The following is a 19300-nucleotide window of genomic DNA, read 5'->3' on the forward strand; positions in this document are numbered from 1 at the left end:
TTGCCAGAATAAATAAGGCCAGGTTATAAACCATCCTGAAGAACATAGAGCTGATAAAGATCCCAGTGTGGGTCTGCCACCTATTTCAGCCCACTAGTTTCTCCCAACAGTTTCATTCTGCCAAGCAGCTGAATGTCTGCAGAGTCATGAGGCAGTGGCGTTTTGGTGGCATTAAACTTGACAGACCCCTGCATTTGGCCAAGAATGAGGACCCTTTTAAAGCTTGTCTATCTGCAGCTTCTGGGAGGTTCATCAGTCATGTTGGAACTCCCCGGTGTTATTAAATGCTGCCAAGAAATCTGCCATGATTTGTAGCCTTACCAAGTAACTTGCACCTTTCTCTTTGCACAGCTACTCAGCCACACAGCGTTCAACATTGTAACTAGAAATATGAGCTGTAGCAGGGAAATGGTGGAAAATGACTGCTCTGCCAGATTCGGTGAAAACAATTTTGGAGCTGTCTAATTGCATGAAACAGGCCACAACGAGTGAGGATCAGCTTTCCTTCCCAAACAAATGTGACAGCTCAGATTAATCTCACATGCCATCAGCAATTCAGCTTCCTTGGAGATCTTGGCAAGCTCTGCCAGCAGGAGGAGGCAGACCTGATCAATACAATATTTTAATATCAAAAAATAATCAGAACCTGGGCAGAGAAAAGGTACCTTCATCCTCTTAAAAAGTATTCTTTTCTGGTAACAGGGAAAAAACACACAGGCTGTCACAGAAGGAAGGAAAGCAAGCCAATGCCAACAAAAGTATTAAATTTGCTCCACACTTCACCTTTAAGCACTCTGTGCCAAGTTACAGCATCTCACAGAGCATGCAAAATCCAGGGTTCAGAAGTGGCTGCTGAAGATTTCTACAAACTGAGGAGCACTAGAGAAGATTTCAGCTTTAATTATGAACTTCCTGCTACCTCCCCTCCTCCTTTGAAATTCAAGGCACTTCATTTTATTTTTACATAGTTTGGTGTCTGAGATTCCTTTTTATGTTAGTATAAAAATAACGATGAAAAGGAAAGTAATTCTCTTATGAAAATTCATGAGAACAGACAGAGTTTAGAAGCTGTGTTATTTATTCAGGAGAGCATAATGACTTTTAAAAACACTAGGATTGTACGTTTGTGTGGATTTCTTGTTTTGGTTCTTTTCCTTTGTGTACCTGGCCAGTTTTCATGTCTATGCAGCTGTGGAGCATATGTATTAGGTCTAAAAGTTGCAAATCATTAAGAATTTAGGTGCAAAAATAAATCACCTGTAAGCACAATAATCTTTTAGCTAAGAATGTAAGGAGACCTTTCAAACACCATTTTTATGTATTAAAGTGCCCAAAGGCAGAAATCCATGTGCTTCTTTAATGACCTTAATGAACAATCTTATAATTTTTAGTCTGGGAATAAGTAGGGCCAGGTACTAACATCTCAGAAGGATACTTGTACTGGGAGATCCTGATATTGTGCAGAAAGAGTTGTCTTGGCAGTTTAACAGTATCCATATTTAAATGTCATATTACAGCTGTTTCGACACAGACCTTGCTGTTGTTTGATGGGCCTTGCTCAAGTAGATGCACTCGGGGGTTTCTCTGACTCAGAAGCAGTGTTGCCGGATCTCAGGAATTAACCTGCAGCCGTTGTATTGAATTAGTCAGTCTAACAGACTACAGTTTTTCTGACCCTCTAGGTCCTCGGAATCTGTGTCAGCTTTTCCAAATCCTCTGTTTCTTTAAAGCCTGTAAGAAAATAAAAAGTATAAAGATCCTTCACCTTGCAGAACCAATAACTTTGAGCACCCTGGGCCCCAAGACCTCTGCAAGAGTTGGTTGCTAACTGGACCTAGTAGGATCCATGCAAGAATCTTCAGAGCGTTTTCCTTGCAAGATGTGTCAGGTTTTTTTCTTGCAAAACATACTTCTATACCAAAACTTTCAGCCTTCCCTAGATCAAGCTGACAAGTTCCTCCTGGTGCGTTGTTTTCCCCATGCTTATTTTTATACTGCCTTCTTACTGTTGGTGAGAAATAGAGGCTTGACTCTTCCTTGACTCTTCCTCTTCCCTTGGAAATACCTATTTTTCATTTCATTAGAATGACACCTGATACACTTTCACCTCAACAGTCAAGATTTTCCTTTTCACTCTTTCCTAAATTTTTCATCTCCAACTCTATCTTCTGAGTACACCCTGCTTTCTGAGAATAGTCCTGTGGCTGCTGGCTCTCCCCAGCAATAGACAGATTTAATTCCCAATATAATCTCATCGGTGTCATTGTTTGAAAGAACAGCAAGCAAGTAGACTATCCATTTACTGTGGGAGAAAGTCTTGAACAAGCATCATTCTGCCAGAAAGGTCCCCAGTCACCACCATGCCCCATTAAGAATCTTTGCACATCTACCGAAGTACAGTGAGTAGAGGCCTTTTATTTCTTATGGCTCTTTTAAGTCAGATTGGTTGGGGAGCAAGAGAAAGTAATCAACAGCCTTAGTACAATCAGATAGTTGAAATTATTTCTTTGAATAATGAAATCAAAGTGGTAGTATCTAAGTCCAATGGGATGATGCTGAAATGCAAAGCAGCTCCGCATGTTATTATTCTTTGTATGTGAAGGTGTAAATTCCAGGTAGAAAAATTACTCTAATCATATGTCTGTTCTCATTTTACAGTGTTTGTATTCAATAAGGAGTCTGTGTCTAATTCAAAAGCTTAGTATCCTTTTTTTTTCAAGGTAATAAGCATAGACTGTTTTCTTCGCATAGCTTGACTGGTAGTGGCTCAAGGTACATACAGCTCTTGTGAAAAATATGAAAGGTTGTAAAAATGAGGCCAAACTCCTAGCTCTGATAAACAGAATACAAAAATTATACAAAGAGAGAAGAAAGCATTGCCATTTATACTGGCAAATTTCAGCTCTGTCATTCTTTTCCTCAAGAACAAGAGGAACAGCTTATGCAAAGGAAAGATAGAAACAGCCAGGCACTGCTGGGTTTATCTTTAGTGTGATAAGCTTCCTTCAGGGAGACAAGAACAAACTGTGCACAAGGCATAGAGAAGGTACAGGCAGTACATTTTAAACTCTTTCCACAGTGAATTGTTCCAGCTTCAGGAAACCGTTTAAGTTCGCTCTGTCAGAGCTCATTCCAACTTCTCAGGAAGCAGAAATACTTGGTACCTGCTTTGGTGCACTGAACTTTTTAATCTTATTTCAGTAGGACATGATTGATAAGTAGTTGTATGTGACATTCAGAATTTTGGTTTGGTATAACGTCTAGAAAGAAAGAAAGGTGGATGAAGTTAATCCTAATCTTGAGGAATGTCTCCGTGTGATCTGTAATTGAAAGCTAATGCACACAACACAGGTTATATGGAGAATCTTTGTGGTGGCTTGGCCCACCTGGGGGTGCCTAACTCCAGCTTGCCTCCCAGGGAACCTGCAAACCCTGAGGATGGTGAGATTGCTTTTGCTGCAACGGAAGAGGTCTCTGAAAGAGACGGTCTTCCATGCAATCAGCCCAACTAGGACCAGAGCTCTGAGAAGTCTGAAGACTTCTGCCTTTAGAGCAGAGGAAATAGGAACATGAATTTCTGTCCCTGCAGCACTTCACGTGTCAAGGCATCTGCAAGCCCCAACCTTGGGACCTCAAGGTCACTTGCAGCCTGAGATAAACTGGCACACCACCATCTAGACCTCCAGTGGCAATGTCATTAGAAGTTCAGTAACACCAATTTATCTCCATGAAATAATTTGGGTTTGTCAGGTTAGTATTTTGTAGTTGATGCCTCTTTTATCAAAAAATTCCTGACCAGCTCAATACTATTCAGACAGGACCTGAAGTAAGCAGTTGTAGTATTTTAGGCAGCAGAAACACAGAGGTGAGCGTAGCAAGTAATTGCAACATGTATTGAACCAAATTCTATGCTTGTGTAATGTGACTGACACAGTAACTTCAAGAACAAGAAGAGACAATACCAATCCCTCTATTTTGCTTACCTGATACTTTCTGTTAGAAGAAATTGTGTAACTTGTTTGTTGGGGTTTTTTTGAGAAACTTTCTGCCATTATTTGCAGCAGACCTTTGAAAATTCATCTAACAAAAACTCCTTTGGGTAAAGAAGTGTCTTTTTCTTGTCCAGTAAAATTACTAAAAAGGTTCTAAAGCACTAAGGAGGAACTTCTACTTATTGTCTTCTTCCTCCCAAAACTTTGGCAGGACTTTCAAAATAACAGCCTGCCAACTTGTATTCAAAGGAGCCTAATTTGTAATTGCACTAAAACCATCAATGCTTAATCTGCTTACTGTATGTGCATTTGGGAATAACTAGTCTTGAAGAGGAGTAAGATACTCTTAATGTTGTTAATTTTCTTCTGGATGCAACATCTGAATTCTAGTGCATTTTATATCTTTACTAATACTAAACTTCATGTACAGCTTCAATTGAATTTGCACTTGGACGATCAAATATAGCTCCATAAAAGCACAGAATTGGTCTTGCTTATGAAATCTGTTGATGTTTTGGCTGTTTCTAGCTGGCAGTGATAAGACAAATATTAATTGAAACAAAAAAAGTTGATATAATTTGCCATTTTAAATTATATTACAATTTCTCAATTGTTTTTCTGAGTTATAGTCATTATCTGATGTAGCAATATTATACAGCTTATTAAAATATAATATGCCCATGTTTTCTGATAAGCTGTTGTCTCAAAATTGAACATTGATACTCTCAATTTGCACATTCTGTATCAAATTTATGAGGTCCCATTTTTAATTTCATGTCTTTATAGACCACCTAATCATATCGTACTATATTTACCACAGCTTCACCTAGAGACTCCATCGACAAGAGAAATCAACTGCAGAGCAGAGACTAAGAGATCATTGTCTTCTCAATAAGTAAATTAATTAAGATCTATCAGTTAGCTCAGTAAATGGTAAGAAAATGAACTTTGTGCAGTAGTTTGGAAGTATTGGGTGAAACTAAGCTTACCCATTTCATATCCACTCTCACTTCCTATAGTGTGGTTGTGATGCTGTATGGTGATGCCCTCCAGGTTTCACCCTAAAAGATAAATTATTCTCTTTTGAAATGCTACTTTAAAATATTTTAAAATTCCATTTTTTTCCAAGAGTATTTTAAGACAAATAAAAATGAAATTATTCATAGTTCTAGGACCTGTGTAAAATTTAAAATTAAATGTAAATAAAACCAATTTTAAAAGTAAATAAACAAAACATAGTTTTTGTGCAAGTGACCTTATTTTGGCCTCTTGCTTTGCCAAAGTTTTTTTCCATATATGCTCTTCTGTGCTGTACTGGAGAGAATCGTTATAAGCAAAGGTGTGAAGATCCCTGAACAGCACAGCCCATATCGTCCACTCAGAGAGCTGGTCAGGAATTAAGGCTGTGGATTTTTTGGAAAAAAATATGACTCAATGTGCGATATTTTGTTTGAGGCACCGGGTTTGATAAACTTTTGCCGAATCAAAGGCAGAGTTCAAAGGCCCCTTGCAGAGGCTGTCTCAGTGCCAAGAGCCGGTGCTCCCAGCCAGGAGCATCCCCGAGTCCCCCGCCAGGTGGGATGAGGCTCAGTGATTTGCATCCCTGGGGCTGCCAGCTGGGGCAAAGCTGCCAGCTGCACACACCAGCTCTCATTGGGGCCGAGCTTCTGGCTCCCCAGGGTGCACCTGGAAGCCTTAAAATCTTGGGTGGAGCCAGGTTTTCTAGACCTTCTGAGCTCCCTCTTCCGCAGCCGGAGCGTTGTGCTTGGAAGACCCGCGCGTTTGTGGCTCTGGGGCAGGCTGTGCAGCGGGGCTGGCCAGAGCTGCCGCGTACGGTCCTAGCATCTGGCTGGTGGCATCTGGAAACCCTGCTGCATTCTCCCTGTTCCTGTGCGAGCAAAACAGATGTAGTCTCCCTGTATTTTCACAGTATGTGGTAAGTTGTATGTCTCTGTAATGAGTAATGAAGTTGAGTCAGTGTACGTTCTCCCTGTGGTGAAGTGTGAACGTTTTAAACCACTAAAATTTCTTTATGCATTAAAATGTTAAGAGGCTGAATTCTGTAAAACTTAACTACTCCTTAAATCTTACACCTTTCGGTGCATCAGTTTACCAGTCTGAAAAGCAAAAGCAGGCAGGGTTTGCCTGTAAGTCTTAATACTTGAGCAAGACATTTGTGTCTGTTTGCTTCTAGAATATTGAAAATACTTGGCCTTCTTGTCTTTATAACTGTGGCACACTTTTACCCCAGTGGGGAGTTTCTGTTTTGTTCTTTCTCAACAGTTGTTATATTCTAATGATTTGTAGTAGATCCTTTCAACTCTGAGTCTTAAAGCAGGATTAAAGTTGGTTAAGTTGTCAGAAAAAAAATAAGGCCTCATTTGCTTTGGCCTGGCTTGCTCCTGACATATTTATTCTAAAACAAGATGATTAGCATAGCAAAACATGTTCCCAGAGTATGTGAATGTGCATTTCCATTGAGAAGGGATTTGCTGGCTGGCTGCTTATGGCAGCCAATATTCTTGTCTGGGTTTTAATTTGTTTGTTTGGATGTTTGATGTGGTGTTAGGGGTTATAGGATTGAAAAGCTTCCAAAAGTCTTATCTAGCCTCTCAAAATAGTGCTCCAGAAAAATACATGTTTACTTTTGGAAAATAGATGTTCTCCCTAGGAAATAGGTGCTTATCTGGTTTTTTTTTTGGCGAGGGTGTGGAATCAGGGCATCCAGTTAAAACTTTCAGCTATTGCTCGCTTGGCCAAACTGACAATAATTATTTTTTACTTGCTTCAAATACAGTGATGATTTGCGCTGTTGTTTCTGACAAAACTGTAGCTCAAAAAGTATATATTCATTTTTGAAACTCAGATTGTTTCTTGCAACTAAAATGGCTGCTGTCCTGTGCTGCTAATCACATCCCACATGCAGAAGTTAGGATTGCTGCAGGTGTGTTGCAGCAATCCCCTGCCTCATTATGCACATTGTACGAAGTGCTACTAAAATTGTTAACTTTTTCTTTTCAAAAGAATAAAATGCTTTGAGATTTAATCCACTGTGACTTCTTGTTATTAAATAGCACTCTCTTTGAGAGAATAAATTTCTTCTTATTAACCAAAGAAGATCCTGAAGATGGGGGGGGGGGAAATGTTTCTTTCAGGATCAGTAAGTGAAACACTCACTGCAAATCAAGCTCAGGTGAAACCATTATAGTTCCTAGCTAAGGGGGAGGCTCTGCTTTTACACACATGGCTTGCTGTTGGCTTCAAAGCAGCTGCAGTGAGAACAGAGCTTAGGCCTAAGGCTGTGCATGTTCTTTTTACTCTCAGTAAAGTGGTGGAAGGGGCCACCAGGCTTGATGAGCTGCTGAAATGACTTGAAATGGACAAATTAAATTAAATTTTATTTTTTTTTTTAAAGTGAGGGTAGAAAACATTATTAGCTCCAAAAAAAACTCTTCCAATAGAAACTGGCTTTGCAATATCAGTCTTCAAGGGACCAAGGTAGGATTAAAGAAAGTAAGAGCTGGGGGGTGTAAGGCTATGCAGAGAGGGACAAGCAGCCGTGTCTGGAGTGGACTTGTCTTTTAGGGTTGTAGTGTAAAATGCCTGAATGTAGTTTGGTCTGCAAATGCTGTACAATGTATTTTATACTTGTCGCTCAGAGCCTCAAGATCCTGTCATTTGTTAGGCATCAGTCTAGCTAAGAACTCCAATCTGTATTTAATTTTGATGAGGTGCTCATTAGTTCAGTCGCTCATCTCCATCCTGTGTGCTTTGTGACTAATGGCTTTGATGACGATGGCACTAAATCATACACTTCGAGTTTAGCATTTCTTAGATGTTTTTCTATAACTCATCCTAAAACTTTCTTCTTAACAATTTTACATATAGACAAGGGTCTGCCTTTTGAGACTGTGGAAATCAAAGTCTGTGAAAAGGTAACAAGTCTGCTTTGTGCCATGATCCATCCTTCTGCAGTCCCCAAAGGAGAAGCACAGCACCTTTCACATCTATCTCCGGTCTCTGCTCATCAGTATCTACAGGACTACATCCAAACATGTTTTTGACTCTGAGTTTGTGCGTTTCTAGAAGTGTGGGGCTGTAAGTCAAGTGAACAAGGGAATTTTCTTGTCAAGCTGAAAAGACAAAAGAAATGCCTGTAATGGAAACAGTTTGAGAAAATAAGATAATCATTACATTTTGGTAACAAAGCATTGTTGGAGGCAAGGGGGCTGCAGAAGAGTCAGTTACTCTGGAAAACTTAAATAAATGGTTTGTACAGCTCTAGCCTAAGAGAGCATGTCTGCAGAGTTGTATTTGGGGGTTCAGAGCCAAGTAACCACCCGTCCACAGCGTTTAGTGTCTGGTATAATGGTAACTCTGCAAGGCAGAATGCATCTGAAAGAGGGAAAGCTGCTCTGTGCATTAAGAAAACTTCTTCAAAATAACAAGGGAATTTAGTCTTAAATACTAGGCTTCTATTTTCATAGCGTATGATATCATGATTGGATTCCTTCTGTGGACACAAGCTTCTTAATAGTACTAGTCATCACTGTGACAAAGGTTAGACTTGAAGAAAACTAGAACTGAGATGAAAGAATAGAATTTTTATTATTTTAGCAGCTGAATGTGTCATTACATCAGAGTCAGTATTGTGTAGCAAATTGCAAGCTGTAGTGAAATTGCTTTAAAAAAATATCTGTATATATTTTTCTAAAACTATGATGAAGTCATTCAGTGGTGGATTGAAATGTATTTCTAGCTGAACTGTTATATCTTTTTTTTTACTGTGGTATGAGAACAGATGGCAGTTATTTTTCTTAACAGTCTCCAGCAAAGCTGATGCAATGCCTCGCCTTCCCTTGTAAATGCTTTCAAGTGAAAGACAAGTACACATGGCCAAAATGAATCTGCATTGTAACATTGACTTGTGGTTTCTAAAGCAAACTTTTAATCAGCTTACAACAGTAGGCTGGTGATAATTACTTAATGTTGGATCAGTCAAGTAGTTCATTATGACAGGAAAACGAGCCATTAATTAGAATCAATTGCACATGTTTTGCAATAAGTTTTTTGAGCAGATGTCTTTTTCATAGACATTTTTAATGCAGTAATTGAGTAGTCCATGACTTGAGGACAACTGCAGTCACTCCCATGGTACAAATGCATCTGTAGATTTGGAGATGCTCTCTGTTACTTTATAGCATTCCTGGGGGACTGATTGATCCAAGAAGAGCAGCTGTTCAGTAGCTGGCATGTAGAGAGGGCTACTGCATGTACAATGACAAAGTTGTTTGGTGATTTTTATACATTAATTTTTTTATAAGCATAATACAAATTGCAATGTTTTTCAAAGGATTTTGTTTTAAAATTGTCGCTACCTTAACAGTAACTTGGCAACTCGGAGAAGGCCTGGTGAAGATGTCTCTAAATACAACCTGATGTAACGTTACTTGCCTGCTTCACCAGAAACGCCGTGTAGTCCAGCAGAATACTATGTTCTTAAGTGAATTCAATTGTAGTTATAAATCAAATGAAGCTGCCAAGTATTGTAAATCTAGGACTGCCTACCAATTTATGACTCTTTAGATTGCCTGCTGTAATATGCCATGTTATAGAAGCATTGTTAGGAGCTATATTTAATTTACTTGCTTTAAATCAACACTGTGTTGAAAATCCTGCTTTGCCTTATTCAGAGAAGCTTTCATTCTTCTGTTTTATACAAGTGTGTTCAAAAAAACCTTGTGTCTCTTATTTTACAGCCTTCGACAAAAGAAAGGAAACTTGGCCCAGAAGCACTGGGCTGGACCAGCTAACATAGTAAAATGCAAGCCTTGCCCCATGACGCATGCCAACGCTGTCTGTGGATCTGATGGACATACATATACTACCAAGGTAAGTTCTGCTTCAGGGACCTGAAATTCTGTCAGTAGTAGTCAACCAGGCTGCGGTATGAAGATGAAATGGCTTTCATTAATAGGTGGTATTAAATTACCATCTACTTTAGTTTTGGAATATTTTTGTGTAAAAAGTGCTGCTAAATGTAGATTTTTACATGTTTGACAAACAGCAAATCAGAATGACAAATCAGAATCTTATAACTTTCATGATTCATGTTTCTCTAAATAGCTCATTCATGCTAATGGGGTAGAACACTTTCAATATTGATGATGCAACAGAAAAAACTCATTTGATCAGATTGGCTTGTTCAGACAAGAGGATTTGGGGATAGTTCTTGTTTTTAAGCTTTGGTTTCCAAATGGTAAAATAATTTGGCACTATCATTGTTTTGTCACATACTTTTTTTTTTTTAATATTTTTTTTCGTAGGCTGCATGGGTAACATGTTATAATTCATTTAAACCCAGTGGGGATAAATTGGCTCCTTGTTGTATTGAAAATATGGTCACCTTAGGGCTTGACTCAATAAAAGAAGCTGGCTTCAGAGCCATTCAGCAGTCCAGATCTCCCATTACCAAATAGAGCCTTCCATGTCTCGGATACATGTTCCATAAACAGCACTTCAGGCACTGGAAGTCATGTTCAGGGAATACCCCTAAGGTTTTCTTCTCTTCCTGCATGCAAGGTAAGGTTGGACAACCAGTAAAAAAATCCAAAAATAGCTCCCCCAAAATCCAGGAAACAAAAAGTGATGGGGGGGGCAGAAATTCTCTGCTGCACTGTAATAGTGATGATGATACTGCAGCTACATTATCTTCTCAGCTGGGCAGCTTGAATTCTTCATCCGTTAATGGACGCAAATATTAAAATGCTGCCATGGCTAATTCATTTAAGCATGTCTTCTATTGTGGCTGAAGGATTTACATGGCCAAAGGAGCAAATCAGCAGAAACTCACTCATCCTTGCACACGTAGACTGCAGAAAAAGGGCTCCAAGTTGCCTGTTAAACAAGCTACTATTTAATATTTTCTAGGAGTACGTAATGCAGTAATTTAGCACTGGTATTTAGGATTAAAATTGGGCTTATTTTGAAAACAACTTTTTCTGCCTGAAGTCTTGAGAGTATATAAGACATTCTGTAGTAAATAGCTTTTATTGCATATTCTGTCATCCTATTGGGCTCATTTCTGTGCATCTTACCTGAATCTCTGTTAGCTCTGAGTCTTTTTTTTTTTGACCTTCTGTGTTTCTTACCATAAGATCCAAATGGTTTTCATCAGAAATTCTGCCAATATAATAAATTCACCAAACTATTGTGACTACAATATAAGCCTGACAGCTATAATGAAGATATCAAACAATTCCCATTGCTGATATGCTTGACTATCAAAGACTTACCTCCCAGTTGTGTCTGAGAAGTATTATTTTTTTTTATAGGAGACTTTTAAAACGTTTATTCTGAAGCAACTTTATCTCATCTTCATTTATTGTGTGTTTAACTATCAATTGCTCCTGTCCTAGCAATTGAAAATTACAGCATCCTGTTGGTCTCAAGTGCAGCAACTTCTTTTCTACGAATTTTGTCCTCTTTTACCACTGCCTGGGGAAGGTAGGGTTTCATTGCTTTTTGGGTACCGTTCCACAGGAGCGATTGCTTGTCACATTGCATATTTGTAGTTGCTTTTTCTAATTTTTTTTTTTTGATTGAAGGCTCCTCTAGTGTCATGCTGATTGGTAATCTTTCTGTAACATCCAGTCCTCATGAAAGGATACAGCTGCTTAACCTTTATGCAACATCAAGGAGATGCTTATAGCAGTACTATTGTTCTTTGCTGTATACAGTACCTTGTAAATCTGTGAGTATGTTATTACAGTAACCTGTAGAACATCATTGTCTCTCTACAATTTCTTTGAAAAGCTCTGCTTCATTGATTTTTATTTTATATTTTTTTTATTTCAAAAGACAAATTTTGGTAAATGAGCTGAAAATACTTTAGACTGAGCATTAAAACTAAACGGTATATTTTAATGTCCTAACAAATAACATTTTTATGGTCAGGAATGATCATGGGTTTCTGGTATCTTTTATGAACAGAATACAACTTCTTCCCTCAAATTCACTATTAGTTTTCACCAGATAACGTTATCCCTCTTTCTTGCCCTTAAGTCTCCAAAATCAAAGCTTTCTTTGATAATTTTCTTTCACATGCAGTGCTATTGGCAAGTATTATTTCTGGCTCTGCAGTGCTGGCATGTTCTAGTATTGACTGTGAAAATGCAAAAAGGTAGACATTTGAGTGTGGGCAAATACCACACTGCTTTGCATTTCTATGTATGTATTCCTATCTGGCTCTGCATCAGCTGCTTGGTGAACATGTAATGATATTCTGGGCAAATGAAAGGATTCGTGCTAAGCTTGTAAACAAAAGATGGAGAGTAGCCACTACATTTCTGCGGGGTGAAAAAGTCTTCTGAAATTGTATATTGGCCATCTACTCACATAGGCAGAGAGGCATTATACGCATACACACCAGCATTTTGATCCATCCTGGCTCAGTTTGATTTTTGCCTTTCCCTGCCAGCGCAGCAGGGGTTAGACGGGAGACAGGCTTTGGGCTTATAGCTCGTGGCCTGGCAGAACAGCATCAAAGCATTCCACTGGAGACTGGGGGCTACCGTTCAACACTCTTGGTAGTGTTTGTACTGGGTTTTGCTCTTTCCATGCTTTGAACTGTTAGCTGAGGTAAAAATGAATGAAAAGGACAGGATACAACAGGAGTATGACTGATAAAATGCAGATGAAACTTGGGTGTCAATAAATGCACAGTAATTCACATTAAGAGAAAATAACCAAATATATCCATCACAGGCTCTAATTTAGCCACTTGATCTCAGAGTAATTCTGGCTGTTTCTCAGAAGACATTGTAATGATCACTGTGAGGCAAAAATGCAAATAAAGTGTTAAAAAAGGAATTGAGAACAAGCACAAAACATTATTATATTTCTCTGTAAATGCCTGGTCTTCTCATTGCCTTCAGTTATCATCACTTCATCTCAAAGCTGACATGGTAGAACTAGAAAATGCTCGAAGAAGGGCAGTAATGGCTGTCAGGGGTGTAGAACCTGCAAGGAAGCGCAGAATTAACTGGAACATTTCAGCATTATTTTACATGAAATTATGACTAATATTAGAAAAGGAATGTTGTACTTCATAATACAAGATCTAATGAAATTGCAAGTCAGTAGTTTCAAAACAAAGGAAGTATTTTTATTCTTTCAGCTCAAAATAAAATTGTGAAATTCGCTGCAGCACAGTATTGTGCAGGCCAAAGATATAAATGGGATTTATACAAATCCATGGAGAATGGATCCACTGCAGGCTGGTAAACCTCTAGCACACTGAGTCCCTAAGCCAGTCATGACCAGAAGCTGGGATGATTGGTGTAGTTCAGCAGGACCAATTTGTTCTGTTTCTAATTTGCTCTTTCTTTTACTCCTTTGTAGTTTTCTTACTTTTAAGGGTCTGCAACTTGGCAGGATACTAGGCTGAGGGATGGGAGGGCTGAACTAATGTGATTCTTATGCAAAAGTGAAGGCATCCATATCTTTAGATAAGGCGAGCTGAAAATGAAGCTAACGTACTCCTCTTCATCAGAGTACTGCTCTTTAAGAAAGGACCCTATTCCTTTTCCATTTCAACTTTGGCTAGGGTAGAAATTTCTTTTTAAACAGTTTCTGAGTATTCCTTATATCATTACTTGGCATTTTTAGTTTCTACCCCTTAAGTTTAGTTTTAGACCTTAAAGCAAAATTAAGACTGCAGAACTTGATCTGGAATGATGCTCAAAAGAGCTTGAGGAATGTGGAGGACTTTGATTTGTTCTCTTCTTATGAAAACTTCAAGAAATCTTTAAGGATTCAATTCCAGGAAAGTAACATAAAATGCATTTTTAGTTGTTGTTTTAAATGATGTCTTACTCATTCCTGACTGGATAATAAAATCTTCCATTCATAAAGGCTGTATGGCAAAATAGCAAAAGCATTATCATCTTGCTGGTTTGCACTGTTTGATAATCCTCAGACTGTTATGCTCTTTGTTCTAGTGCTTTCTGCGGAGATTGCATTTTGAAAGAAAGCATTTTGCTTATGTTAATTATAGTGCTGGTGATTCTGGGAACTGACTGTGCCCATCCACCTCAATTATAAGGGATTAGGATTCTCTGAAGGCAGCCATTTGCAGAGCAGCAGAGGAACCGTTATTGGCCCAGCAGAAATATGGGCTATGTGGCATATTCTTGAGGACCATTCCTGCAATGTGGTGGTGTGTCTGGATGTCTTTAGAGATGCTCAGTACTGATACTGTGGGTTAAAAAAAAGAGTGAAACAGGATGATGGATCCTTACTCAAGTTAATGTGTTGAGTTAACAGCAGGTCCAAGCATCCTCAGGAAGTCAGTGTGGCAGACTTTCTTGAGGTTTTCTAACTGAAGGGCTTTTCCTCAAAACCAACTTTATTTTTTAATTAGTAGAATTTTCTTCATGAAGAAAGACATTGTAGACCTAGAGGCAAGAATTTCTTGATAAAACTGGGGAAAGTGATCCAACCCAAAGCACTCAATAATACAAGGGTCACAGGAAAAAAAAAAGTAAACTATAAACCCCCATGTTTAAGCTTACTGGTCAATTTAGAGGCTCAGGATTTTTAACTTGGTCTCTCAGTTCCACTAAATACATTGAAGCCTTCAGCCTCTCAACTAATTTATTGAGGGCTAGTCAAAGGAATCTCTCTCTTCAATCTTCCATTGGAAAATATTCGAAGGTGTTGGCTTCCAACACAGAGGTAAATGGGGAAAATTTTGAAAATTATGAGAGGTCCATGCCCAGATCTTGTGCTACAATGGATTTAAAGTGTCACCTAAACTATCACAATAGGAGATAGAAGGTAGTGAGTACTTTGATGGATCTTAAGTTGGTTTAGCTTCATATGTGGCGGTTGTACTGCTTGAAAAATCTTACCACCCTTTAGGCGTTAAACCTTTCTGGTTCTTTTTCTGAAGTGCCTTCAAAACTTGTCTCTGTTGTTGATCTGGGTTATTTGCCTCTGCTTCACCCAAGTGCTAAAGTTGAAGGGGATGAAGATGTTTGGCTATGCTGTGCAGTGGGTTTTCTGTTCTTGTTTTGTTTTTGAGATGACGGACTAATTCTTCTGAGCAATGGGATTCTTTAGTCGCACCAACAATTCAGTGTTTGTGCATGACAAAATTTGAACATGGATGTGGCCTGTATCTGCTCAGTCCTTATGCCCTGTTTCCAGCAATTTTTCCTAGCATTTTTTTGGACTTGCATAATTTTGTTATATTTCTGGAAACTTTAGAAACCCTCTATCACCCTTTCCTGTTAACTTTGAACTCTGTGGGCTTTAGGTTTGTCAACGACTTCACTAAGTCTCTCATTACTGCTTTAAATGCAAATGGCTTTAATTGCGTACACTCTCTGCCATATTATAGAACTTTGTAAAGAGAAATTGCTGTTTCCTGGGTATAACAGCTCTATTTAATACTGTGACAATACAAAGCACTTCCATGGTATACTGCAGTCAGAGTTTTCAAAGCTTTTTAAAGTACTAATGAATTAAGCTTATGAGGTAAGTAAGGCCTGTAAAGAGCGCTATGTAATTAGTTAATGTTTTTGTCATCAACACATTAAGAAGAATAACTCTGTAGCTGTCAGTTTTACAGGAAGTTTAATTAAGCTAGTTAATAAAGCAATTACCTGAACATGACGATGACTGCACTTAACTAATCAGAAAATGAAAATAAGGATGATCTTAAATTACAAAACATACCACCTCAATGACTAATAGTCCCTTCAAAGATGGAAAGGTACCTTGGTGTAATTATTATGCTTCTAATTAGGTACATTGTTGTTCTGCAAATTTTAATTAAATCATTGCAAACTAATTAAGTCCATGATCATGTCTCTTTGTTTGAAAATGGAAAAATCACCTCCTGTTGTCATAACATTAGGTAACAAGTTTGATATTAAGGGATGTGCAAGAGAAATAATTTTCCAGCAATCCTGAAATGGGAGAAAAAATAATGACCAAAATAATGAGACGCTATTAGTTAAATATGTACAATGTGAGGGCTACTATGTTTAATTAGGAGGAGTCTGTATTCAGAAGCACAATTAACAAATATTTGTTGAAGTGTTCAAGTGTCTAGTGCAACATGGTTTGTTTTTTCATAATCCAAGTGTCGGCTGGATTGCCTGTCCTCTAGGTGTGGGATGCTGTTCTCCAGCTGTGGTTTTGCACAGCTTTCCCTGCCTGCGGTTTGTCTAAGGGATGACTCAGCCTTTCCTGATGGAAAACAAGATACTCAGCAGAGGCTTAGTGAGTGTTATGACCTGTTGTGTCCTCAGTTAGATGAAGAGTTGGATTAAATTCTGTGTTAACTTTCAGCTTTGGCTTGGTAAGGGAAAATTAATGAAATAAGGGGGGAAGAGGGAGGGGGGAACGAAAGACAAGAAGAGTAAGACAAGGTAGGATATGGTTAAAGAAATCCAGGGAAAGGAAAATTAAGTCATCCTTATGCATTTGCTCACTGTACAAAGTTTAAAGATTGTTGGTGGGAGGTATAAGAATAAATTATTCTTTCACCTCCCACTCCTCTTTTTCTTCATCTTCTTATTTTAATCTATGGATTCAATTCTTTGCTGGGAGTTCATAGTCTAGGCCTGATATAGTCTATCATGGCTTGAACCTGTACATGGTAGACCTGGTACGTTACCCAGTTCTTCCACTGACCTATGTTGTGATGCTGGGCAATTCACGTTATCCTCACTTGTAGTTTGGAAAGATCTGGACTTGCTCCCTTAATAAAATACTGGAAGAGCTACTTTGAAGTCATGATGAAAAAAGCTTGCATGATTTAGGGATTGCAGGGGTGTGATGATGTTTTTTGTTTAAGTCAAATGTGTCTGTATAAGACGTGACAGCACTGTTGTTAAGTTTCCAGGAGTTTTCTGATCAATCTGGTCAGGATTTTTAATGGAGTATTCAAATATATTTTTGTGGAAATCGATAGGCTTCATGGTATGTGACTGTTCTGATGGAGTTTTCTACAGGAAAAATATTTTACGGTGTCGTTACTGCTTTATTCCAGAAGTAGGTTTTCAACATTCATTTCTATTTCATTATTTGATTCATTTTGTTGCAGGGGGTTTCCTAACTGTAGTACTACATCTGACATGAGGCTTTTAGCATTACTGACTTTATTCTCACAAATAACAACAGGGAACTCCAGAGGACTGTGGGAGAACTAGAATTTGCCTAATGCTGAGTACCTTTTTAGACCACTCATTTGACTCCGGCACATTTGGCTACTCTATTCCCAATAAGGTAGATGTTCCCTCAGCCTGTAGTCTGGGCCAGTGAGACTCGAGTCCTATAATCCAAAAGCTATGTGAAGCCATTATTGCATAATCAAATCCTAAATAATAAACTTTGTCTCTCAGAAGGCAAAACGCATAGAGCTCTGTGCTGTACCTACTGCGGCTGCGCGGTTTATTTGGCTTGAAGCATGAGGTGAGCTATGTTATTTGATGAAGTGCTGTTTATCCTAAAGACATCCTGTTGTTTATATGTTTGAGGTTTTTTTCTCTGCATGGTCTCAAGGAATGAGCAGAGAATCAGGGATAAGGTAGATCTCAATTCTTGTGTACCTTGTAATCCATGCTAATGCCTTAATAGAGTTATGTCTAAGGGGTATTTTTGCATATGCTCAAAGACTGACATTTATCCTTTGGTCAATTAATGAACTCAAAAAATGTCTGTCCCCTATGTTCTTTTCAGTGCTGCCTCATAGGGGTGTTTTGGCTACAAATAAACAATCCAGGACACAGAGATCTGCCCTTTCCCCTGGTTAGGGTAACCTTTGTTAAACTCTGAGGGAGCTGGGAAATACAACTTTTGAACTCGGCTTAAATAACCATGCAATTCAGCAAATTCCTGAGCTTCCTTTCAAATCCCATTTAGTTTTATGTTGAAGTGGAGAAGCTTTTGCTTTTCAGTGGTGTCAGATAGTAAATTCAAAATCCCAAACAATCCTCTACCAATTCTATATCCTAACTGGGAAAAACTAGGCCTGCATAACTACTGATCTGTGCATCGTAGCTACTTCTGTGACAGCTTCCCAGCTAAACTCCATGAATATATACATGTTTGCAAGATTTTTCACCTGGCGTAGTATGAATTGTGAGAACAGCCAAAATAGAGGCTTCTGCAGTGAATCAACAGATAGAGGAAAAAATGAAGAGCTCTGGGAAATTTTCACAGGGTAGGGGCTGCTTTGTCATATTGCCAGGTTTAAGATTCTATGAATTAATGAGAAATTGCTGTGGCTCAAGACATGATGTTCTTTAAGAGACTGCTTGTTGCTATCCTTTTAGTCTTTGGAGAAGGAGTCTTCATTAACACAGTTCTGCAATCACTGACTGGCAAAAAAAAAAAAAAAAATCTCTTTTTAATCCCATGAAGAACCCTCTTATACAGAGGATACTGATTGTTTTTGTGGGAAACTGGCTACTTAAAACTCTGTTAAAGCTACTGGTCAGTGTTGGAAAGAGAAGGGGGTTGATTTGGTTCTGCTGGAGACTGGTGATCTCTTGTATCTTGCATAAAGGCAGGACAGAGAAATATTGGAGGCATTCTGGGGACAGGGTTAGATGGATCACAACCTGGTTTTGTTCGTTCTTGGTGTAATTTCTTTTAAGAGAGATTAGTTAAAATTCCTACCGCTTTGATTTCTACTGGGGCCAGTGAGTAAAAGGCCCTGACAAAGAAAAATTTATCCAGAGTTGTACCTCCAAGTTTTAACAACTATGGGTTAAGCAAGTTGGTCTAATTGGGGGATGGCAATGTTTATCTCCTTTCTCTAACCTTGCCTAGCAGGGAAAGGATATTTTTAGTTTGTTTCTCTATATCCTAACATTGCTCAGTCCAAAACAATTTGGCTTTGACAGACGGGGTTCTTTGTGATTTAATATATTTTGTCAGTTTCTAAATCCGTATTTTTTTCTTTAATTCCTGAATCTGTTATTTTACCATAGTTAAGGCTTGTCAGAGTTGAATGTTTTAATTATCAAGTTAAGCCCACAGAACCTGGGGGAAATGGCAATAAAATGTCTCCATTAGGCATGTTGCTGCAAGTGGTAATTCATTCTTCATATTATTTTGGTAAGTTGAGTATAGAGAAAACACTGCTCTAAACTCCCTAAAAAACCCTTCTCAATATGTAGCTGTGGTAGTGATGTATAAATACCACGCTGGGAAATGCAGTATAAGAACCTGTGCAGAATAAAATAACCTTCAGATTTCGAACAAACGCACACCGTCACTGAGTGACAGGA

At 38.5% G+C, this 19300-nt stretch overlaps 1 protein-coding gene across 1 annotated transcript in view; it reads left to right on the plus strand.

Moving 5' to 3' along the window:
* SPOCK1 (SPARC (osteonectin), cwcv and kazal like domains proteoglycan 1) overlaps positions 1-19300 on the plus strand; it is a 328609-nt gene that overhangs the window by 210898 nt on the left and 98411 nt on the right. The window contains exon 5 of the mRNA XM_075056562.1: positions 9752-9884. Coding sequence (XP_074912663.1) covers positions 9752-9884 — 133 coding nt within the window. The remainder of the gene's footprint in view (positions 1-9751; positions 9885-19300) is intronic.

The sequence above is a fragment of the Buteo buteo genome, chromosome 24 (assembly GCF_964188355.1).
Source record: "Buteo buteo chromosome 24, bButBut1.hap1.1, whole genome shotgun sequence".
NCBI classification, from domain to species: Eukaryota; Metazoa; Chordata; class Aves; order Accipitriformes; family Accipitridae; genus Buteo; species Buteo buteo.